The sequence below is a fragment of the Pristiophorus japonicus genome, chromosome 18 (genome assembly GCF_044704955.1).
Source record: "Pristiophorus japonicus isolate sPriJap1 chromosome 18, sPriJap1.hap1, whole genome shotgun sequence".
NCBI classification, from domain to species: domain Eukaryota; kingdom Metazoa; phylum Chordata; class Chondrichthyes; family Pristiophoridae; genus Pristiophorus; species Pristiophorus japonicus.
The window spans coordinates 87,232,383-87,257,060 of NC_091994.1; the positions used below are offsets into that span (position 1 = coordinate 87,232,383).

General features: G+C 45.1%; 1 protein-coding gene across 2 annotated transcripts in view; it reads left to right on the forward strand.

Moving 5' to 3' along the window:
• The window catches only part of ccdc30 (coiled-coil domain containing 30), a 178,871-nt gene that overhangs the window by 61,566 nt on the left and 92,627 nt on the right, over positions 1-24,678 (forward strand). For both annotated transcript variants that reach the window (XM_070860240.1, XM_070860241.1), the window contains one exon: positions 2,754-2,869. In XM_070860240.1, the coding sequence (XP_070716341.1) occupies positions 2,754-2,869 (116 nt within the window). The remainder of the gene's footprint in view (positions 1-2,753; positions 2,870-24,678) is intronic.

Here is a 24,678-nt window from a genome sequence, read left to right on the forward strand (position 1 = left end):
TATCAGCGTAGATGTGGAATCTGACTCCATGTCGTCGGATAATGTTGCCGTGGAGAATATAGATGAGGAATGGGAGGGTGCCAAAGATGGATTTTGGGGGACTCTAGAGGTTCAAGGGTGGTAAGAGCAGCCATTACAGGAAATGCTTGGTTAAAATTGGATAGCACAGAATAGAACCAATGAGGATAATCCAACTGAGCTGGACAATGGAGAAGAGGTGTTGGTGAAGTATGGTCGATCAAACTTTGAAGCGAGATTTAGAATGAGGTGGGATTGTGCACCACAGTCACAGACGATGTAATTTGTGACCGTGAGAGGGGCTGTTCCAGTGTTGTGGCAAAGGCAGAAACCTGATTGGAAAGATTCAAACCTAGAGTTACGGGAAAGCTGAATACGGATTTGGGAGGCGACCGCATATTCAAAGACTTTGGAGAGGAAAGGGAGGTGGGAGATGCAATGGTAATTTGCAAAGACAGAGGGGTTGAGGGTAGGTTTTTTGAAGAATAGGTGATGTCAGTTGTTTTGAAAGGGAGGGGAGAGCCATTTACAATGTCAGCTAGTTTGATGGGAAGTTTGGTGGTCAGCAGTTTTAATGGTAATGGCAGGTGATGGGTCCTATGGCCAAGGTGAGCTTGGATGGGGCATGAGGCGAGACTGGAGAGAAGCTAGAGAAAGATGCGGGTTCAGGACTAGGGCGGGAGGGAGGAACCTTGGGGTTGTCTGTAATTTTAAAAATGCAAGACCTTGCTGCAAAAGCATTGTTTATGTTGTGTTACCTTCTTTGAAAAGTACTGAGTATCAGTCCAAGAATGTGATAATTGTGAGACATGGGGTGGAAGGAAAGGGAGAAATTGTGTCCTATCCCTCTATCTGGAGTAGTGTCTATCTGTTGAATGTCTTCCTCCTAACGTATGGCAAGATTGTTAACTTACTATTTGGGAAACCTTCATCCTGGCATCAGTGGTATAATGCGTATGAGTTGCAACTTGCTGTGTCACTCTATGGTCCTCGTCCTCATGAGCCTTATTATTTCTACAGGTCTGAGCTCATAATGCCAGTGACATCACAAACTAGCTTCAACTGTTATCTATCTGTGAAAATGCTGCGTAAATTTTTATATTTTACACTGAAAACCATGTACATGGTTTTCAATGTGATAAAGCTCTCCTTTTGGGAAGTGCCCTTAAACCAAGAGACATTGCAGTAAAATTTCAATCCCTAGTTCCCCACATAGGCTACTTGTCGTATTGTATGACTGGCTAGGATGCAGCTCTGTAATGCCATGTAGAATGGTCCTTACAATGTTGTAGAACTGTTCAGCTCCATTACATCATAAAGCAGTGTAAACATATTCAAAACACTAGAATTACTCATTTTATAAAGTTTTTAAAAGCAGTTTACCTCAATCTTTGTGCATTGTGTAAAAAGAACTCTTGTGTTGTCTTTTTTTCAACCCACTGAGCTAATTTTAGAAATTCTGAGGCACTATTTCCTGGTCATACCAATTGATTCAATCTAGCTACTAATATGCAATGGGCTCTATTGTGAAAATGTTATAATCAACAATCCGTCCAATAAGAAGATGGTCAGGTAGGATGGTAAAAAGTATCACTCCTAATATTTGTTTCACCTATGTAAAAATATGATCTGAGCTGAGGCAATAGTGGGAACACTACAATTGACCTCAATTTCTTTCAGTGAGGGAGTGGGGAGAGGGAGGGAGGGAAGTCAAATCAGCCAGAGTTCCCACTCCTGATCACTATTCAGTGACTCCTGCTGGAAAATACGTATGGACATTGGCTCTGAACAACATTGAGCTTGACTGATACTCTCCATAGCCAAGTATCCTGTTAACACTCAATGTCTAGGTTCCCTAGGTACTGGAAGAATACCAGCATTTATGGAACTCTAGCCCAGCAAGACAGTGTATTCAGGGGAGGAGAAGAGATGAGGGGAGAAATTGTTCGGGGAAGAGAGTTAAAAGTCCCTAAAATGAGGCTTACCTCACTGATTTTATTGACTGTACAACTGTGAGCACATGGAGCTCACTATCCACATCAAGTCAGGCTGGTAAGTGGACACTCAGCATTCTTTTTAAAACCATGGTGCAGATGTAGTTATCTCATGGTTTCTCATAATAAATCTCTCCATTTGGGAAGTGCCCATGCAGAAATATATATGTGCCCATGACTGAACTCCACTATCCTGTGTTTGGAGGACCCAACCTGAACGGTAACCAGTCTTCAGAAAAAGGTGAAAGAACACTTTTGCATCATAAAGCATGACCTCACAGCTGCATGTTGTCTGTGTTAATTTTAGGCAGCAGGGGCTTTTTAACCAGAAGCATGTTCAAGTATTGACTGCCCATGGCCTTATGGCTGAAGACAACCATCGGGCTAATATAATGATCCAAAAGTTGCCCCGAAATATTCAGTTTTTTCCCTGAAGCACGAATGTATACATTTTGGGGCAACGTGCAACTCCGAGGTGAATCATGGACAGCCCAACTTTAAAAAATGAAGAATTACCTTCTAACGATGCGGGATTGGCTGCAAAAGCCAAGCAATCTGTAAAACAGAATAACTTGTCTGGAAAACTGAAGAAATTGACTAAAAAAGAGAAGGAATTGACTTCAAAAGAGAACTTGACTCAAGAAGAGCATGATAATTCTCTAGGAGTAAAAGAGAAGGAATTGCCTGCAGAAGTGAAGGAATTGCCTGCAGAAGATTCAAATCTCCTTGTTTTTTTCACAGACTTCACGGAACTAGACAAAGCCAAAGAACAGAACAACAAACTGGATAAAGAAATTCTCACATTACGCAATCGTGTACGATCGTTGGACACTGAACGGCAATCCCTCTTAGAAACAGTAAGTTGCTTGCACCATGGTAGCCAAACTGTTGTTACACTGCAAAGAATACTTCTTGGGCGGTCTCTCGAATCAAGGATGTCTTGCTTCCACGCCAAAAAGGGATGAGTTTGATGAGTTCACAGGTGTTTCAATGAAGGACCTGATATTCCAGGTCCCGACCTACATGTTGAAGGGTGGAAGATGCCTGTGTGTGGATTTTTTTAACATGTGGTGGCCGTTGCACACCAGCCACCACATGGGCTTGACACAGCTAGGTCTTGGTCCAGTGGCAAGGATTAGCCAAGACGACTGGAGAGCAGCTCTGCTGCATGGACCTAGTGCGCACACAATCGCAGTGGGGGCTTTCCGTGCTGCCCCAGAGCCCTCGTCTCTTCTGGGCCCCGAACTCACGCCTCTCCTGGGCCCTGATCACATCGCTATACAATCTCTCACCGCTCCTTCACCCTAACCTCACCACTCCTGATGTACCTGCCCACGCTCCAATCACCGACCTGGGTTATGGTGACATCCAATCCAGTTGCCCTCTTCACAGCCGTCGCCCTCCTGCACCAGCTCGCGCTATACTATATTTTAGTTATTCCATCTTTTGCAGTCAGTTGTTGAACTTTGTTACTGGAACTCCAAGATATGATCAATAATACGGTCTCTGCTGTGTAATATAATTTGGAGATTCTTCTTTGCCATTTTAAAGCACAGTATTCTTCTTGAAAACAAGTTGACTGGCAAAGCCAACAGAATTGTAATAATTGCACTTGCATTTGAATCTGTCAGCATCCTATTGCTGGAAAAAGATTTTTATTATTAAGTGGATCTCTCCAATCAGGTTTCCGCCCGCCACAGTACCGAAACAATTGTTATCAAAGTCACAAATTACATCCTATGTGACTGTGACAGAGGTAAACTATCCCTCCTCATCCTTCTTGACCTGTCTGCAGCCTTTAAGAACATAAGATAAAAACATAAGAATTAGAAGCAGGAGTAGGCCATTTGACCCCTCGAACCTGCTCCGCCATTTAATAAGATCATGGCTGATCTTCTACCTCAACTCCACTTTCCTGCACGATCCCCATAGCCCTTAATATTCAAAAATCTATCTATCTCAGTCTTGAATACACTCAACGACTGAGCATCCACAGCCCTTTGGGGTAGAGAATTCTGAGGATTCACCACCCTCTGAGTAAAGACATTTCCCTTCATCTTAGTCCTAAATGGCCGAGCCCTTATTCTGAGACTGTGACCCCTGGTTATAGACTCCCTAGCCAGGGAAAACATCCTGCCTGCGACTACCCTGTCAAGTCCTGTAAGAATGTTGTATATTTCAATGAGATCACCTCTTATTCTTCTAAACTCCAGAGAATATAGGCTTAGTCTACTCAATCTCTCCTCATAGGACAATGCCCCCATCCCAGGAATCAGTCTGGTGAATGTTCAATGCACTCCCTCCTATGGCAAGTATATCCTTCCTTAGGTAAGGAGACCAGAACTGTGCACAATACTCCAGGTGTGGTCTCACCAGGGTGCTATATAATTGCAGTAAGACGACTTTACACTTATACTCAAATCCTCTTGTAATAAAGGCCAACATACCATTTGAATTCCTAATTTCTTTCTGTACCTGCATGTTAACGTTCAGTGATTTGTGTACAAGGACATCCAGGCCTCTCTGAACACCAACATTTCCCAATCTCTCACCGTTTAAAAATACTGTTTTTCTATTTTTCCTACCAAAGTGGATAACTTCACATTTCTCCACATTATATTCCATTTGCCATGTTCCTGCCCACTCACTTAGCCTGTCTATATCCCCTTGTAGTCTCTTTGCATCCTCCTCACAACTTACAATCCCACCTCACTACCTCTTCTCTTGACCCCTCCTGAGATTCTAAATTGTCAGACTGCTTATCCGCCATCCAGTTCTGGATGAGCAAAAATGTTCTCCAATTGAATATTGGGAAGACCGAATCCATTGTTTTCGGTCCCCCCCCACAAACTCCATTCCCTAGCCACTGACTCCATCCCTCTGCCCAACTTCTGTCTGAATCTGAACTAGACTGTTCACAACCTTGGTGTTATATTTGATTCTGAAATGAGCTATCGACTACATATCTGCAGCCTAACTAAGACTGCCTATTTCCACCTCCATAACAACGCCCTTGCCTCAGCTCATCTGCTGCTGAAGCCCTCATCCATCCCAGATGCAATATAATATGGATGTGTGAGGTTATCCACTTTGGTGGAAAAAACAGGAAGGCAGATTACTTTCTGAATAGTGACAGATTAGTAAAAGGGGAGATGCAATGAGACCTGGGTGTCATGGTACATCAGTCATTGAAAGTAGGCATGCAGGTACAGCAGGCAGTAAAGAAAGCAAATGGTATGTTGGCCTTCATAGTGAGAGGATTTGAGTATAGGAGCAGGGAGGTCTTGCTGCAGTTGTACAGGGCCACACCTTGAGTATTGTATGCAGTTTTGGTCTCCTAATCTGAGGAAAGACATTCTTGCTATTGAGGGAGTGCAGCGAAGGTTCACCAGACTGATTCCCAGGATGGCAGAACTGACCTATGAAGAAAGACTGGATAGACTAGGCTTATATTCACTGCAATTTAGAAGACTGAGAGGGGATCTCATAGAAGCATATAAAATTCTGATGGGATTGGACAGGTTAGATGCAGGAAGAATGTTCCCGATGTTGGGGAAGTCCAGAACCAGGGGTCACAGTTTAAGGATAAGGGGTAAGCCATCTAGGACCGAGATGAGGAGAAACTTTTTCACCCAGAGAATTGTGAACCTGTGGAATTCTCTACCACAGAAAGTTGTTGAGTCCAGTTTGTTGGATATATTCAAAAGAGAGTTAGATGTGGCCCTTACGGCTAAAGGGATCAGGGGGTATGGGGAGAAGGCAGGAGTGGGGTACTGAAGTTGCATGATCAGCCATGATCATATTGAATGGTGGTGCAGGCTCGAAGGGCCGAATGGCCTGCTCTTGCACCTATTTTCTATGTTATCTCTAGACTTGACTATTCCAACGCACTCCTGGCTGGCCTCCCACATTCTACCCTACGTAAACTTGAGGTCATCCACCAAGTTCCGCTCGCCCATCGCCCCTGTGCTCGCTGACCTACATTGGCTCCCGGTTAAGCAACACCTCGATTTCAAAATTCTCATCCTTATTTTCAAACCCATCCATGGCCTCGCCCCTCCCTATCTCTGTAATCTCTTCCAGCCCCCCCCGAGATGTCTGCACCCTCTAATTCTGTCCTCTTGAGCATCCCTGATTATAATTGCTTAACTATTGGTGGCCATGTCTTCTGTCCTAAGCTCTGGAATTCCCTGCCTAAACTTCTCTGCCTCTCTACCTCTCTTTCCTCCTTCAAGACGCTCCTTAAAACCTACCTCTTTCACCAAGCTTTTGGTCACCTGCCCTAATTTCTCCTTATGTGGCTGGGTATGAAATTTTTTGTCTCATAATACTCCGCGCCTTGGGATGTTTCACTTCATTAAAGGCGCTATATAAATACAAGTTGTTGTTGTAGCTTTGTATTACATTTGACACTCTTAACCACACCATGCTCCTCCAACACCTCGCCACCGTTGTCCAGCTGGGTGTAACTGCACTCGGCTGATTCCATTCTTATCTATCTAATGGTAGCCAAAGAATCACCTGCAATGGCTTCTCTTCCCGCTCCTGTACCGTTACCTCTGGTGTTCCGCAAGTATCTATCCTTGGCTCCCTCTTCTTGCCAATCTACACGCTGTCCCTCAGCGACATCATCTAAAAACACAGCTTCGGTTTCCACATGTATAGATACGGTAGCATAACGGTAATGTTACTGGACTAGTAATCCAGAGGCCTGGATTAAAGATCCAGAGATGTGAGTTTGAGAACTGGGGAATTTAAATTCAGTTAATTAAATAAATCTGGAATAAAAAGCTAGTTATCATCATAGGCAGTCCCTCAAAAAAAAGCTAGTATCAGTAATGGTGACCATGAAACTACTGGATTGTCATAGAAACCCATCTGGTTCACTAATGTCATTTAGAGAAGGAAATCTGCCGTCCTTATCTGGTCTGGCCTCTATGTGACTCCAGAACCACAGCAATGTGTGGTTTATTCTTAACACTCTCTGAAATGGCCTAGCAAGCCACTCAGTTGTACAAAACTGCTACAAAAAACAATAAGAATAAAACCGAACGGAGCACCCGGGATTGACAACGGCACACATAGCCCAGTCGATACTGCAAAGCCCCCCCTTACTAACATCTGGGGACTTGTGACAAAATTGGGAGAGCTGTCCCACAAACTAGTCAAGCAACACCCTAGTCATACTCACAACATAGTCATACATAGAATCATACCTTTTAGCCAATGTCCCAGACTCCTCCATCACCATCCCTGTGCCACCAGAGGTGATGGCACTGTCACATACAGTCGGGAGGGAGTGGCCCTGGGAGTCCTCAACATTGACTCTGGACCCCATGAAGTCTCATGGCTTCAGGTCAAACATGGAAATCTCCTGCTGATTACCACCTATTGCCACCTGCCACCCCCCCCCCCCCCCCAGCTGATAAATCAGTACTTCTCCATGTTGAACACCACTTCGACAATATTGGTAACAGTGACCATCGCACAGTCCTTGTGAACACGAAGTCCCGTCTTCACACTGAGGACACTCTCCATCGTGTTTTATGGCACTACCACCGTGCTAAATGAGTGTGAGTGATAGATTCAGAACCGATCTAGCAGCTCAAAACTGGGCCTTCATAAGGCTCCCAGGACCATCAGCCGGAGAATTGTAATCCACTACAATCTGTGACCTCATGGCCTGGCATATGCCTCACTCTACCATTACCATCAAGCCAGGGGACCAACCCTGGTTCAATGGGGAGTGCAGAAAAGCATGCCAGAAGCAGAACCAGGTGTATCTTAAAATGAGGTGCCAAACTGGGGAAGCTGCAGCATAGGACAACATGCATGCTAAACAGCGGTAGCAGCATGCTATAGACAGAACTAAGCAATCCCACAACCAACGGATCAGCTCAAAGCTCTTCAGTCCTGTCACATCTAGCTATGAATGGCGGTGGACAATTAAACATATTACAGAAGGAGGAGGCTCCATGAATAGTCCCATCCTTAATGATGGCAGAGCCTAGCACGCGAGTGCTGAAGCATTTGCAACCATCTTCAGCCAGAAGTGCTGAGTGGATGATCCATCTCGGTCACTTCCTGTGGTCTCCACCATCACAGAAGCCAGTCTTCAGCCAATTCGATTCCTCCACGTGATATGAAAAAACGGCTGAGCTCACTGGATACAGCAAAGGCTATGCGCCTTGACAATATTCCGGCTGTCGTGCTGAAGACTTGTGCTCCAGAATTAGTTGTGCCCCTAGCCAAGCTGTTCCAGTACAGTTACAACACTGGCATCTATCCGACAATGTGGAAAACTGCCCAGGTATGTCCTGTCCACAAAAAGCAGAACAAATCTAATTCGGCCATTTACCGTCCATCAGTCTACTCTTAATCATCAGCAAAGTGATGCAAGGTGTCTTCGACTATCAAGTGGCACTTATTCACCAATAACCTGCTCACCGATGCTCAGTTTGGGTTCCGCCAGGGCCACTCTGCTCTAGACCTCATTACAGCCTTGGTTTAAACATGGACAAAAGAGCTGAATTCCAATGGTGAGGTGAGAGTGACTACCCTTGACATCAGGGCACATTTGACTAGATGTGGCATCAAGGAGCCCTAGTAAAATTGAAGGTAATGGGAATTAATGGGAAAACTCTCCACTGCTTGGAGTCATACCTAGCACAAAGGAAGATAGCTGTGGTTGTTGGAGGTCAATCATCTCAGCCTTAGGACATCGCTGCAGGAGTTCTTCAGGGCAGTGTCTTGAGCCCAACCACCTTCAGCTGCTTCATCAATGACCTTCCCTCCATCATAAGATCAGAAGTGGGGATGACTGCACAATGTTCAGTTTCATTCGCAACTCCTCAGATAATGAAGCAGTCCATGCCTGCATGCAGCATGACCTGGATGACATTCAGGCTTGAGCTGATAAGTGGCAAGTAACATTCGTACCACACAAGTATCAGGCAATGATTATTTCCAACAAGTGAGAGTCTAACCACTACTTCTTGACATTTAGCGGCATTACCATCGCCAAATCCCCCACTATCACCATCCTGCGGGTCACCATTGATCAGAAACTTAACTGGACCTGCTGCATAAATACTGTGGCTGCAAGAGCAGGAGAGTGGCTGGGTATTTTGTGCCGTGTGTCTCGCCTCCTGACTCCACAAACCTTTCCACCATCAACAGGGCACTCCAGCAGCTCGACACCATCCAGGACAACCCAGCCCGCTTGATTGGCATCCCATCGACCACCTTAAACATTCACTCCCTCCACCACCAGCGCAAAGGGGCTACAGTGTGTACCATCTTGGTACAGATGCACTGCAGCAACTCACCAAGGCTTCTTCGACAGCACCTTCCAAACCTGCGACTTCTACCACCTAGAATGAAAAGGGCAGCAGGCGGATGGGAACACCATCACCTCCAAGTTCCCTTCCAAGTCACACATCATCCTGACTTGCAAATATATCTCCGTTCCTTCATCATCGCTGTGTCAAAATCTTGGAACTCCCTCCCTAACAGCACTTCACCACACAGACTGCAGCAATTCAAGAAGGCCAGCTCACCATCACCTTCTCGAAGGCAATTCGGGTTGGGCAATCAATGCTGGTCTTGCCAGAAAAGCCCACATCACAGGAACAAATAAAAAAAAATGTATGCTGACAACACCCAGCTCTACCTCACCACCACCTATCTTGTCCCTCCACTGTCTCTAAATTGCCAGACTACTTGTCCGACATCCAGTACTGGATGGGCATAAATTTCGTCCAACTAAATATTGGCAAGACCAAAGGCATTGTCTTCGGTCCCCTCCACAAATTCCATTCTCTGCCCACCGATTTCATCCCTCTCCCTGACAACTATCTGAGGCTAAACCAGACTGTTCACAACCTTGGTGTCATAATTGGCAGCGATATGAGCTTTCAACCTCATCCGCACTTTCACTAAGAGCTCCTATTTCCACCTCTGGAACATCGTCCGCCTTTGCTTTGCCTCAGCTCATCTGCTGCTGAAACCCTCGGATATGGCTTTGTTAGCTCTAGACTTGACTATTCCAACGCAATCCTGGCTGGCCTCTCACATTCTACTCTCTGTAAACTTGAGGTCATCCAAATCTCTGCTGCACGTGTCCTAACTTGCACCAAGTACTGGTCATCCATCACTCCTGTGCTCGCTGACCTATATTGGCTCCTGGTTAAGAACATAAGAAATAGGAGCAGGAGTAGGCCATTTGGCCCCTCGAGCCTGCTCTGCCATTCAATAAGATCAGGGCTGATCTGATCCGGGCCTCAACTCCACTTCCCCGCCCGTTCCCCATAACTCTTGACTCCCTTATCGTTCAAAAATCTGTTTATCTCCACCTTAAATACATTCAATGACCCAGCCTCCATAGTTCTCTGAGGTAGAGAATTCCAAAGTTTCACGACCTCTGAAAGAAGAAATTCCTCCTCATTTCAGTTTTAAATGGGCAATCCCTTATTCTGAAGCTATGCCCCTAGTTCTCTGCATCTACCTGGTCAAACCCGGTTAAGCAACACCTCGATTTAAAAATTCTCATCCTTGTTTTCAAATCCCTCCATGGCCTCGCCCGATCTCCCTATCTCTGTCATCTCCTCCAACCTCACAATCCCCCGAAACATCTGCGCTCCTTTAATTCTAGCTTCTTGAGCAACCCCGATTTTAATCGCGCCGTACCTTCAGTTGCCAAGGCCCTACTCTCTAGAACTCCCTCCCTCAACCTCTCCACCTCTACCTCTCTTTCCTCCTTTAAGACGCTCCTTAAAACCTAACTCTTTATCCATCTGCCCTAATATTTCCTTATATGGCGCTGGGTCAAAGTTTATTTTATAATGCTCCTGCTTGGGGCATTTTACTACGTTAAAGGCGCTATATAAATACAAGTTAAAGGGACAAGGCCCAGAATGTAGGGCCCCACTGAGGCTAAAAGAGAAAAGATAAATCCGAAAGTAAACATGAGGTGATGCTTGGGTTTGCAAGGTTCTAGGTTATAGGAGGAAAGACTGAGGGAGATGAGTTCCAGTTTTGAAGTCCTTGGGCGGGGGGGGGGGGGGGGGGAGTTTGAGTAGGAGACAGTGTGATAAATAATGATTTCAATATAGTGAGGATGCCGAGTGGAGGAATATTGCGTAGGGAGTAAGTACTTTTGTAGCTTCGGAAGAACATGTGGAAAGAAGGTTAAGGGGGCCGAAATTCATCAACCCACTGCCACCAACATTCCTCCTGAAGATCCGCCCAGTGCCACTTCAGAGGTGGCCTGGAGCAGACTGGAGTGGTTGGGAGGGGAGAGCTGCCAGGAACCGCCCGCTGATGTCAGCGGACAGCCGAGTGGCGCAACTGACCTCCCGCCCGCCGAGCTCCCAGATTCCTGCGGGCGGGACTCGGCGCCAGAACGGGGGTGGACCACTGGCTCAAGGCTGTTCTGTCTCCGACGGTAAGTCTGAAAACCCTGAAAAAAAGGTCAGTGAACATTTAAAACATTTTTTTCAACAGTGACTGACCTGCATGGGGTCCCCTGAAGGTCTTCGGATAGTTTTTAAATTTTTTATTGGTGTTTTTTTTCCAGCTCTTCGACCCTCCGTGGGCCCGACTCCATCCTCGGCGGCACTTGGGCGGTAAGCGCCTCTGCCGCCGAGAATGAGACCTCCCGCCCGCTGCTGCCCAGATTGGCGGCATACGTCGTCCATTTGCCGCCCGTCAACTTTCGAGGGACCTCGGCCGTGCATATCCCGCCCAAAGTACCTTCTGGTACCTCGGCTGCCATCGGCGACGCATTGGCGGGCGGAGATTCTGATGAAAATTCGCCCCAAGGTTATGGATGGGAAGATAGATTGGAGGCTAGAAATGGGAGAGGGCAGCAATGGAACATGTAGTTTATCTTGTATTTGAGGAACACTTTGGGTAGATTTAAATCTTCATTGCTTGGCAGTGGGATAGATCACTGGCTCTTTATAGAACGCGCCTGATTTTAACTCCATTGATTTTAATGAAATGAAAATTAGGCACGTGCTCTAAAGATCATGCGATCTGCCCCTGAGAATTAATGTTAAAAATGCATAGCAAATGTATAGAGTCCAAATCAAGTAGTTCTAAATGAGAGATTTAGCATTGGTCAGATGCTCCCTTGAATCTGCCGTATTGAGCATTTCTGGTTAAGGATAACATGGGGTTAGATGCAAATTGAATCCCCATTTAACACGTCCGAAGTAAGTGTTCCCAGTGTTAGCATGGATATCCACGTGACTCTGCCCTATCAAGCATCACCATCATAGGCAGTCCCTCGAAATCGAGGAAGACTTGCTTCCACTCAGGTGGCTGTACAGTCCAATGCGGGAATTACTGTCTCTGTCACAGGTGGGGCAGACAGTGGTTGAAGGAAAGGGTGGGTGGGGAGCCTGGTTTGTCGCATGCTCCTTTCCATGTCTGCGCTTGGTTTCTGCATGGTCTCAGCGACGAGACTTAAAGTGCTCAGTGCCCTCCCAGATGCTCTTCCTTCAATTTGGGCGGTCTTGGGCCAGGGATTCCCAGGTGCCGATGGGGATGTTGCACTTTATCAAGGAGGCTTTGAGGGTGTCCTTGAAATGTTTCCTCTGCCCACTTGGGGCTCACTTGCCGTGTCGGAGCTCCAAGTAGAGCGCTTGCTTAGGGAGTCTCGTGTTGGGCATGCGGACAATGTGGCCTGCCCAACGGAGCCGGACCCCGGTCACCAAAATCCACGGCATGGCCCTGGACAACGTGGGCCATTTTCCATACCTCGGGAGCCTACTATCAACAAGGTCAGACATCGATGTCGAGGTCCAATACCGCCTCCAGTGTGCCATTGCAGTCTTCGGTCGCCTGAGGAAGAGAGTGTTTGTAAACCAAGACCTCAAATCTGGCACCAAGCTTATGGTCTACAAAGCGATACCCGCCCTCCTATATGGCTCAGAGACGTGGACTATATGCAGCAGACATCTCAAAGCACTGGAGAAGTACCTCCAGCACTTCCTCTGCAAGATCCTGCAAATCCACTGGGAGGATAGACGCACGAACGTCTGTGTTTTCGCTCAGGCCAACATCCCCAGCATCAAAGGTCGAGTGTGGTCAGTGTTATCAAGCACTCTAAGGTCAGTTACAACATGGGTTAAATACATCTCCCCAAAAATATGCCTTGACCCTAACCTTAGAAGAATCCCTCCAACTACATTAAGTGACATTTCTTATTTCCCTAGACCAGCCATCTTTATGGCTGCTTTAAGTAAGATATCACAAGAACATAAGGATTAGAAGCAGGAGTAGACCGTATGGCCCTTCGAGCCTGCTCCGCCATTCAATAAGATCATTACCGATCTTCTACCTCAACTCCACTTCCCTGCACTATCCCCATATCTCAGTCTTGAATATACTCAATGACTGAGCATGTACAGCCCTGTGGGGTAGAGGATTCCAAAGATTCACAACCCTCTGTGAAGAAATTTCTCCTCATCTCAGTCATAAATGGCTGACCCCTTATCCTGAGACTGTGCCCCCTAGTTCTAGACTCTCCAGCCAGGGGAAACAACCTCCCAGCATCTACCCTATCAATCCCCTTCAGAATATTATATGTTTCATAGAGATCACCTCTCATTCTTCTAAACACCAGAAAGTATAGGCCCAATTTACTTAATCTCGCCTCATAGGACAACCCTCTCATTCCAGGGATTGATCTGATGAACCTTCGTTGCACCGCCTCTAAGGCATGTATGTCCTTTCTCGGATAATGAGACCAAAACTGTGCATAGTACTCCAGGTGTGGTCTCACCAAAGCCCTTTACAATTGTAGTAAAACTTTCTTACTCTTGTACTCCAAACCCCTTGCAATAAAGGCCAATATGCCATTTACCTTCCTAATTGCTTGCTGTATCTGCATGCTAGCTTTCTGTGTTTCTGGTACGAGGCTGCCTAAATAGAAAATCTGTACTGAAGGACTTGTCCACAGAAACTGGGTTGAGGCTGATCCAAACTCGGTTCATGTAGATTTCGCTCAGCCAGACTTTTTATTCCGTCAGTCAGGGCTGGATTTGAACCCATTTTACAGAGATGAAAGGACAGTCTGTATGCAGAATTACTGCACCACTCAATCCCCTAATGTCTCTTAAGTTGTGTTTCATACTGGTAAGCATTGAAGACAATGTCCTAGTGAAAAGGTTCTCATTCCTCACTATGCACTAACACCAGTTAGAACATGCATGTGTTTGAATGTCAGTTGAGGTCAGAATTGGGCTCAGCTGTGACATCTATCAAACTCGAATACCTTACCGATTCTCAGTGACATGACTACCACTGGAAGAAAGGCTTGTTGGGTGAGATACTAGAGGACTGCTGGCACCCAAGGAACTGCACCTCAGCAAAAGGCAGCACCTTCAGGAGAAAACTTGGAATAGGGGACAAGAAAGCTGATATCAAAGAATTTAGATAACTTATTTGTAGAATCCTTTACTTAATACATATATTTTGCTATAAATAGAAATCCTGTGCTATAAATAAAAACTTTATTAGAATGACATGACCAATATAACCCAATGGGTTATGCAAAGGTTTTGAAATGGGGTCTGGAAAGGGATTCCAGGGGGAGTTCCTAAGATCATCAGATTTCTCTTCTAACTTATTTCTGTTGCTGTATACTAATGATTTTTTTTCAGGGATTCATAGTACTCTTTCGATAGCAGACATTGTCTTTCAGAATTGAGGGGGGCCCTACAAAAGAAAGTTTGAAAACCACTGGGTTGTGTCAACCCCACTACTGGAGGTATTTAATAGCTGCTCTGTGATGTCGCCGCCATTGTGATGTGGCCTCAGTGGAAATATGATTTTATTTCCACTGGTATTTCCCTGCACAAGTGATGCTAATCAAATCGGTAGAATGTTTATGGCTATTTTCACCAATTTGACGTGATTCCAGTGGAAATAATGAAAATGACCAGGATTGGCTGATAAAAGGTGCGTAAGAGTGACAAGGGAGCGACACGCCTCTGTCCCCATTGGGAAGCATAAGGCAAAAAAAACCTTAGACTTGTTCTTTTTCTTCAAAAAAAATTTTGTTTTCCCCTTCACTACCTTTTTTTCCTGAAGTTGCTGACTCTTGCTGGTGTTTCGCTCCAAAGGTGCAGGTTGTTTGGCTTTTTGGAAAGGGAGGGAAATTGTGGTTCTTTTGGAACCAGTGATGTAGAGAAGACAAAGAGGGGGGTCTTGCAGAGGGAGTTTGAAGATTTCAGGATTATTGCATGCATGGAACCAGTTTGGCAGAAGCAGACTAGATACATCAATGATGCATCAATGAGTGACTCGGGAGATAGTGTAGAAAGGAGGGTTTTACATTGAAAGACATTGGGGCAAGTTTGGGGGAAGAGGTAGGGGGACATATTCAGATGGAGAGGACATTCTCTAAACCTAACTGATAGCAATGTCCTTACAGAGGGGGTTAACAGGACAGTGGGGCAATTTGAATTCATATAAGGGGGAGGAAAGCAAAACAGACAGAAATGAAAGGGAACTAAGTAGAAAAATCAGTTAAAGAGAGGAGTGCTGTGAAGGACAGATTTAACCTATTAAAGAGAAAATATATTAATGCCAGAGGCATTCGCAACAGGATGACTGACCTGTTGTGGCAATTGCTGTTAATCCCATTGATGGAGACGAGTACAACATACAAAAGTTTAGAGTGTTCAAGAAGGACAAACTAGATGGAGTAGCTCTAAATGTCAATGACATGTGGGAGATGAAATCAGTATATGCTGCCCAACTAGATAGTCTGGGTTGAATTATGTAGCATGAAGTGAGCAAAAATAATTTTGATATGGACTACTGGGTCAAAGCAAAAGTGAGAGTAGGTTATTGTATGAAGAGGTAAGGAAATATGTTCAAACAGAAATACCCTACTTGTGGGCAATTTCAACCAAACTAATTTAACTGGCAACACCCAAACAAACCAGAATATGAGCTGGTAAATGTAATGGCTGCTTGCTGATCCAGTGCAATAGTCTCTGCCCAAATTACTCCCATGACCTGGGATAATTTGGTACTGCAAATCAATACCCAAGTTTACATCTTTAAAAGGGCCAACTTCAAGACATTGAGGGAAGAACATAAACTGATCAATTGGGAGCTCATATTTTAGGAACACACTATTAAGCATGCAGGATAAGGGACTAGTAAGGACAGATTAAGGACATGTAGCCTTAAACAGATTAATAAGGCAATACTAAACGAGGCAAGTAAGAAATACAAATTCTACAAAGTATGGAGGGACAAAAAATTCTCTACCACAGAAAGTTGTTGAGTCTAGTTCGTTGGATATATTCAAGAGGTAGTTAGATGTGGCCCTTACGGCTAAGGGGATCAAGGGGATCGACTGGGCCTGTATTCACTGGGGTTTAGAAGAATGAGAGGGGATCTCAAAGAAACATATAAAATTCTGACGGGACGGTACAGGTTAGATGCAGGAAGAATGTTCCCAATGTTGGGGAAGTCCAGAACAAGGGGACATAGTCTAAGGATAAGGGGTAAGCCATTTAGGACTGAGATGAGGAGGAACTTCTTCACTCAGAGAGTTGTTAACCTGTGGAATTCCCTACTGCAGAGAGTTGTTGATGCCAGTTCATTGGATATATTCAAGAGGGAGTTAGATATGGCCCTTGCGGCTAAAGGGATCAAGGGATATGGAGAGAAAGCAGGAACGGGGTATTGAAGGAATGATCAACCATGATCTTATTGAATGGTGGTGCAGGCTCGAAGGGCCGGATGGCCTACTCCTGCACCTATTTTCTATGTTTCTATGTTTCCTGCACCTGCTTTCTATGTTTATATGTTACAAACATAAGTGGAACCACTAGGAAGAATACAGGAACGTTCAAAAAATGTTTTTTTTTAAAGTGGCTTGAAGAGCAAAGAAGGAATTAGAAATGTGTAATTGTAGAAGTCACACATAACAGATAAAAAGCCTTCCAGTATAACAGCAAGAGGTACTCAAAGAAGATTCGAGATTCCTTAAAGATACAAATAGGGTTGATACTGAGAATGAATTAAAAATGCAAAGGTCCTGAAAATCCATGGGTGCAATATCCTGGCATCAGTGGCAAGATGTGCCGACCAGAAATCTCTGTTGCTGACCCCACTGAAGTATGCAAGGTTGGGGAGGTTAATCCATCATTAAAATATCACTGGTGGGTGCACATGGAGGCTTCCTGCTCCAAGGGTGCATTAGCGCTCTCCCTCCTTTATAAGAGGGCTGAAAATACTTAACACATTTTTTTACATCTTTGGGGGTCCTAGCCTGGACCCTTAGGTGGTTAGTGCAAATGCCAGTGGGCTGGTGTGCCTGTTTTTCACTAGGTGCAACCAACCCGCTGGCTATGTCCCTCTGATGCAGGTGACCTTGTTTGGGGTAATTGGAGATTCTGCCCCAAACAAGGCCCTGTGAAAACTGACAGGGAATACCAGGATCCAATATATCCAGCTCCCAGCCTAATTTCCAGCCCTTCTGCCAGATGTATGGCGGAAGAAAACCATGCCACAGAATTTCAGCTGCTAAATGATTATTTTGTGGAAGTATTTACTAGAAGGAGCACTAATACCATGTGAACTCCCATTGAAGGTGCTACAGCAAGATTTAGTGACTGATAACACTTACATAAATGTCCTCTAGAGAGGCTCAGGGCTCAGAACCAATAAATCCTCAGGGACAGACAGACATATATCCAAGGGTGGAGATGAAGTCTGTGAAATAATGACACTCGCTCACAGTTGAATACAAAGGCCTGGAAGCAAGTCCATATGGATCCTATTTTCAAGAAAGGTGACAAAACAAACCCAGGTAACTGCTGACTCATTAGTCTTTCATCGCTAGCTGGAAATATAATGGAATTGATGATCAGGAACAATCATGAAGCCTATCCCTATGACATAACCTAGCAAATAGCAACCAACACATTTTCTGTCTCTCCAACATTTTTGACCTTTCCCCGTAGCCCTGCAATTTCTTTTCCTTAAGATACTTATCCAACTCCCTTTTGAAAGATAAGATTGAGTCTGGCTCCACCACCTTTTAAGGCAGAGCATTCCAGATCTTAACCACTCGCTGCATAAAATATTTTTTTCTTACTCGCCTTTGGTTCTTTTGCCAATCACCTGGTTCTTGACCCTTCTGCCAATGGGAACAATTTCTCTCTATCTACTCTGTCCAGACCCCTCATAATTTTGAACAACTCCATCAAATCTCCTCTGCTCCAAGGAGAACAACCCCAGCTTCTCCAATCTATCCACATAACTGAAGTCCCTCATTCCTGGATTAATTTTTGTAAATCTTTTCTGCACCTTCTCTAAGGCCTTCACATCCTTCCTAAAGTGTGGTGCCCAGAATTGGCACAATACTCCAGTTGGGGCCATACCAGTGGTTTATACAGGTTCATCATATTTTCCATACTTTTGTGTTCTATACTTCTATTTATGAAGCCCAAGATCCCGTAAATCTTTTTAACAGCTTTCTCAACCTGCCCTGCCACCTTCAACGATTTGTACACACATACTCCCAGGTTTGTGCACTCCCTTTAGGATTGTACCATTTAGCTTTGTCCTCTCCTCATTCTTTCTAACAAAATGCATCACTTCACACTTCACTGCATTAAATTTCATCTGCCACGTGTCCGCCCATTTCACCAGCCTGTCTATATCTTCCTGAACTCAACCACTTTCCTCCTCACTGTTCACTATACTTCCAATGTTGTGTCAGTTGCAAATTTTTTAATTGTGCCCTGTACAATTGTGCCCCTTACAGACAGTAAAGCTTCTACAGGTATATAAAAAGGAAACGAGAGTTAAAGAAAATGTTGGTCCCTTAGAGGATGATACTAGAGAATTAATAATGGGAAACAGGGAAATGGCAGAGACTTTGAACAAATATTTTGAATCGGTCTTCACGGTAGAGGACACTAAAAACATCCCAATAATTGATAATCAAGGAACCATTGCGGGGGGAAGGTGGGGGGACTTAAAACAATCACGATTACTAGAGATAAAGTACTAGGCAAACTAATGGGACTAAAGGTGGAAAAGTCCCTTGGACCTGATGGCATGCATCCTAGGGTCTTTAAAAGAAGTGGCTGCAGAGATGGTGGTTGCATTGGTTGTAATCTACCAAAATCCCCTGAATTCTGGAGAGGTCCCAGCGGACTGGAAAACCGCAAATGTAACACCCCTATTTAAGAGAGGGAGGAGATAGAAAGCAGGAAACTATAGACTAGTTAGCCTAACATCTGTCATTGGAAAAATGCTTGAGTCCATCATTAAGGAAGTAGTAGCAGGACATTTAGAAAATCATAATGCAGTCAAGCAGAGTCAACATTGTTTTATGAAAGGGAAATCATGTTTGACAAACTTGCTGGAGTACTTTGAGGATGTAACGAGCAGAGTGGATAAAGGAGAACCAGTTGATGACATATAGTTGGATTTCCAGAAAGCATTCAATAAGGTGCCACACAAAAGGTTACTGCACAAGATAAGAGCTGACTGGGTTGAGGGTAATATATTAGCGAGGATAAAGAATTGGCTAACTAACAGAAAACAGGCATAATCGGGATAATTGGGTAATTTTCAGGTTGGCAATCTGTAACTAATGGGATGCCACAGGGATCGGTGCTGGGGCCTCAACTATTTACAATTTATATTAATGACTTGGATGAAGGGACCGATGAAGGGACCGAGTGTAACTTAACCAAATATGTTGCACAAAGAGAGGCGGGAAAGCAAGTTGTGAGGAGAACGCAAAAAATCTACAAAAGGATATAGATAGGTTCAGCGAGTGGGCAAAAAATTGGCAGATGGACTATAATGTAGGGGAATGTGAGGTTATCTACTTTAGTAGGAGAAATAAAAAAGAAAATTATTATTTAAATGGAGCGATTACAAAATGCTGTAGTACAGAGGGATCTGGGAGTTCTTGTACATGAAATGCAAAAAGTCAGCATGCAGGTACAGCAAGTAATCAGGAAGGCAAATGGAATGCTGGCCTTTATTGCAAGGGGGATAGAGTATAAAAGTAAAGAAGTCCTGCTACAACTGTACAGGGTATTGGTAAGACCACATCTCGAGTACTGCGTAAAGTTTTGGTCTCCTTATTTAAGGAAGGATATATTTGCATTGGAGGCAGTTCAGAGAAGGTTCACGAGGTTGATTCCCGTGTTGAAGGAGTTGTCATATGAAGAAAGGTTGGGCCTATACTCCTTGGAGTCTAGGAAAATGAGAGGTGATCTTATTGAAACATATAAGATTCTGAAGGGATGTGACAGGGTAGACGCAGAGAGGATGTTTCCTCTTAGGGGGGGAATCTAGAACTAGGGGGCATAGTTTCAGAATAAGGGGTCACCCATCTAAAACAGAAATGAGGAGAAATTCCTTTCTGAAGGTCGTTAATCTTTGGAATGCTCTACCCCAGAGAGCTGTGGAAGCTGGGTCTTTGAATATATTTAAGGTGGAGTAGACAGATTTTTGTATGATAAGAGAGTCAAGGGTTATGGGGTGTAGGCGGGGAAGTGGAGTTGAGGCCAGGATCAGATCAACCATGATCTTATTGAATGGCGGAGCAAGCTCAAGGTGCCAAATGGCTTACTCCTGCTCCTATTTCTTATGATCTTATGTTCTGTACACTCAAGGTCTTGCACAATGGAAGAAAAAATGGGGGACATACTAAATGAATGATGTTGAACTAACTAAGAATGAGGGAAAGAGATCTGGGAATCCATTGCAGAGTAGCAATTCACAAAGCAAACAGAATGCTGAACTCCATTGCAAAATCAGGGGGGAGGTGGGAGGGGTTAGCAGGGGGAGGCATGAGATGGGACATAGAAGATGGAGAGAGGAGGAGGTGGGAGAGAGGGGGGGTCCAAAGAGAAAGATGGGGTGAGAGGACCAGACAGAGGGGATTGAGACCATTATGCTGCAACTGCATCGTCCACTGGTCAGGTCACAGCTTGAATACTGTGTGCAGTTCTGGTCATTGATACACAAAGGAAAAATTCAAGCCCTGGAAATGATGCAGAGGAGGGCCATGAAGCTAATCCCTACTGTCAGGAGACTGAACTATGAGGAGCGGTTAGAAAACTTGAACTGCTTAGTCTTGAGAGGGGGTTCCTTACAGAGGTTTGTAAGATATAAAGTGGAATAGAAAGGATTAATTTTGAGCACAATTTCAAGCTCATGAGACTATCAGAGGATGACCATTCAGCCCACATAAATTCATCCACTGCAACATCCAATTGTTTCTTGAAAGCTTGTTGGATTTTTGACTTCATTACTCATATCCGAAAGTCTATAGCAAATGTTAATCACACTGTGTGTGAAGAATTTTCTGTTATTTGTCCTAAATTTACCTTTTATTAGTTTGAACTTTTTTATTCGTTCCGGGATGTGGGCATCGCTGGCAACGGCAGCATTTATTGCCCATCCTTAATTGCCCTTAAGAAGGTGGTGGTGAACCATCTTCTCGAACCTCTGCAGTCCTTGTGGGAAGGAACTCCCACAGTGCTGTTAGGGAGGGAGTTCCAAGATTTTGATCTAGCAACAATAAAGGAACGGCGATATATTTCCAAGTCAGGATGGTGTGTAACTTGGAGGGGAACTTGCAGGTGATGGTGCTCCCACACGCCTGCTGCCCTTGTCCTTCTAGGTGGTAGAGGTCGCGAGTTTGGGAGGTGCTGCCAAAGAAGCCTGGGCGAGTTTCTGCAGTGCATCTTGTAAATGGTACACACTGCAGCCATGGAGCGCCAGTGGTGGAGGGAGTGAATATTGGAGGTGGTGGATGGGGTGCCAATCAAGCGGGCTGCTTTGTCTTGGATGGTGTCGAACCTCTTGAGTGTTGTTGGAGCTGCACTCATCCAGGCAAGTGGAGAGTATTCCATCACACTCCTGACTTGTGCCTCGTAGATGGTGGAAAGGCTTTGGGGAGTCAGGAGGTGAGACACTCGCCACAGAATACCCAGCCTCTGAGCTGCTCTTGAAGCCACAGTATTTATGTGGCTGGTCCAGTTAAGTTTCTGGTCAATGGTGACCCCCATGATGTTGATGGTGGGGGATTCGGCAATGGTAATGTCGTTGAATTATCAAGGGGCGGTGGTTAGACTCTTGCTTGTTGCAGATGGTCATTGCTGACACTTGTGTGGCACGAATGTTACTTGCCACTTATCAGCCCAAGCCTGGATGTCGTCCAGGTCTTGCTGCATGCTGGCATGGATTGCTTCATTTTCTGAGGAATTGCAAATGGAACTGAACACTGTACAGTCATCAGCGAACATCCCCACTTCTGACCTTATGTTGGAGGGAAGGTCATTGATGAAGCAGCCGAAGATGGTTGGACCTAGGACACTGCCCTGAGGAACTCCTGCAGCGATGTCCTGGGGCTGGGATGACATACATGGGCAGTTTTCCACATTGTTGGGTAGGTGCCAGTATTGTAGCTGTACTGCAACAGCTTGGCTAGTTCTGGAGCACAAGTCTTGGGCACGACAGGTGGAATGTTGTTGGGACCCATAGCCTTTGCTGTATCCAGTGCGCTCAGCCACTTCTTGATATCACGTGGAGTGAATCGAATTGGCTGAAGACTGGCTTCTGTGATGGTGGGGTCCTCAGGAGGAGGCCGAAATGGATCATCCACTTGGCACTTGGCTGAAGATGGTTGCAAACGCTTCAGCCTTGTCTTTTTCATTTGTGTGCTGGGCTTTACAATCATTGAGGATGGGATATTCATGGAGCCTCCTCCTCCCGTTAGTTGTCCACTATCATTCATGACTGGATGTGGCAGGACTGCAGAGCTTTGATCTGAACCGTTGATTGTAGGATCGCTTAGCTCTGTTTATGGCAAGCGGCTTCTGCTGTTTAGCATGCATGTAGTCCTGTATTGCAGCTTCCCAGGTTGGCACCTCATTTTTAGATATGCCTGGTGCTGCTCCCAGCATGCTCTTCTGCACTCCTCATTGAACCAGCGTTGGTGCCCTGGCTTGATGGTAATGGCCGAGGTTACAGATTGTGGTGGAACACAATTCTGCTGCTGCTGATGGCCCACAGCGCCTCACAGAAGCCCAGTTTTGAGCTGCTACATCTGATCTGAATCTATCCCATTTAGCAAGGTGCTAGTGCCACACAGTATGATGGATTGAGTGTTCGGTGTGAAGACGGGACTGCATATCCACAATAACTGTGTGGTAGTCACTGCTACCAATGCTGTCATGGACAGATGCATCTGCGACAAGTAGATTGGTGAGGACGAGGTCAATTAGGTTTTTCCCCTTGTGTTGGTTCTCTCACCACCTGCCGCAGGCCCAGTCTGGCATATATGTCCTTCAGGACTCGGCCAGCTCGGGTCAGTAGTACTGCCGAGCCACTTTTGGTGTTGGATATTGAAGTCCCCTACCCAGAGTACATTCTCTGCTCTTGCTGCCCTCAGTGCTTCTTTCAAGTGGTGTTCAACATGGAGGAGTACTGATTCATCAGCTGAGGGCGGGCGGTAGGTGGTAATCAGCAGTAGATTTCCTTGCTCATGCTTGACCTGAAGCCACGAGACTTCATGGGGGTCGGAGTCAATATTAAGGACTCCGAGGGTCAATCCCTCCCGACTGTATGCCACCACACTGGGTGGGTCTGTCCTGCCGGTGGGAGAGGACATACCCAGGGATGGTGATGGAGAAGTCTGGGACATTGGCTGAAAGGTATGATTCTGTGGGACAGCTCTCCCAATTTTGGCACAAGTCCCCAGATGTTAGTGAAGAGGACTTTGCAGGGTCGACTGGGATAGGTGTGCCGTTGCCATGTCCGAAGCCGGTGCCGAGTGGTCCGTCTGGCTTTATTATGATTGTTTTCTGTAGCAGTTTGTGACAACTGAGTGGCTTGCTCGGCCATTTCAGAGGGCAGTTAAGAATGAACCACATTGCTGTGGGTCACATATAGGCTAGACCAGGTAAGGACGGCAGATTTACTTCCCTAAAGGACATTAGTGAACCAGATGGGGTTTTACAACAATCAGGTAGTGTCATGGTCACCATTACTGACATTAGCTTTCTTTTCCACATTTTATGAATTTTTTTAAACATTTAACTGAATTTAAATTCCACAGCTGCTGAGGTGGGATTTGAACCCACTTCTCCGGATTATTAGTCCAGGCCTCTGGATTACTAGTCCCATAATTTAACCACAATGCTACTGTTCCCGTTACTGATATCCCTTTGTCTTATTCTCGCAATTTAATTTAAAGTAATATTTTGGATATTAATTATCTTGTATACCTTTAAAATATCACCTCTCAGAAACATCCTTTCCAGGGCTTAAAACACAAGACAGGGGACAAAGAGTGATTAATACGGTTGTTTGGCTGAGACCAAGCTCTGGAGTCTGAAGAGGCAGTTAGATGCTGTGATGGGAAAATTTTAGGTTTCTAGGAAAGGTTTAGAGCAGAACAGAGTTTTAGGTAAAAATAAGCAGAGTAGGTCAGGAAGGGACAGAGAGAGTGACAAAGATAATCGGGCATTACTGACTAAGGTGACATCAAGGAAAAATAGAAAAATGTCAAAGCTAAAGACACTATATCTGAATGCGCGAAGTATTCGCAACAAAATAGATGAATTAATAGCACAGATAGAAATTAATAGGTTTGATC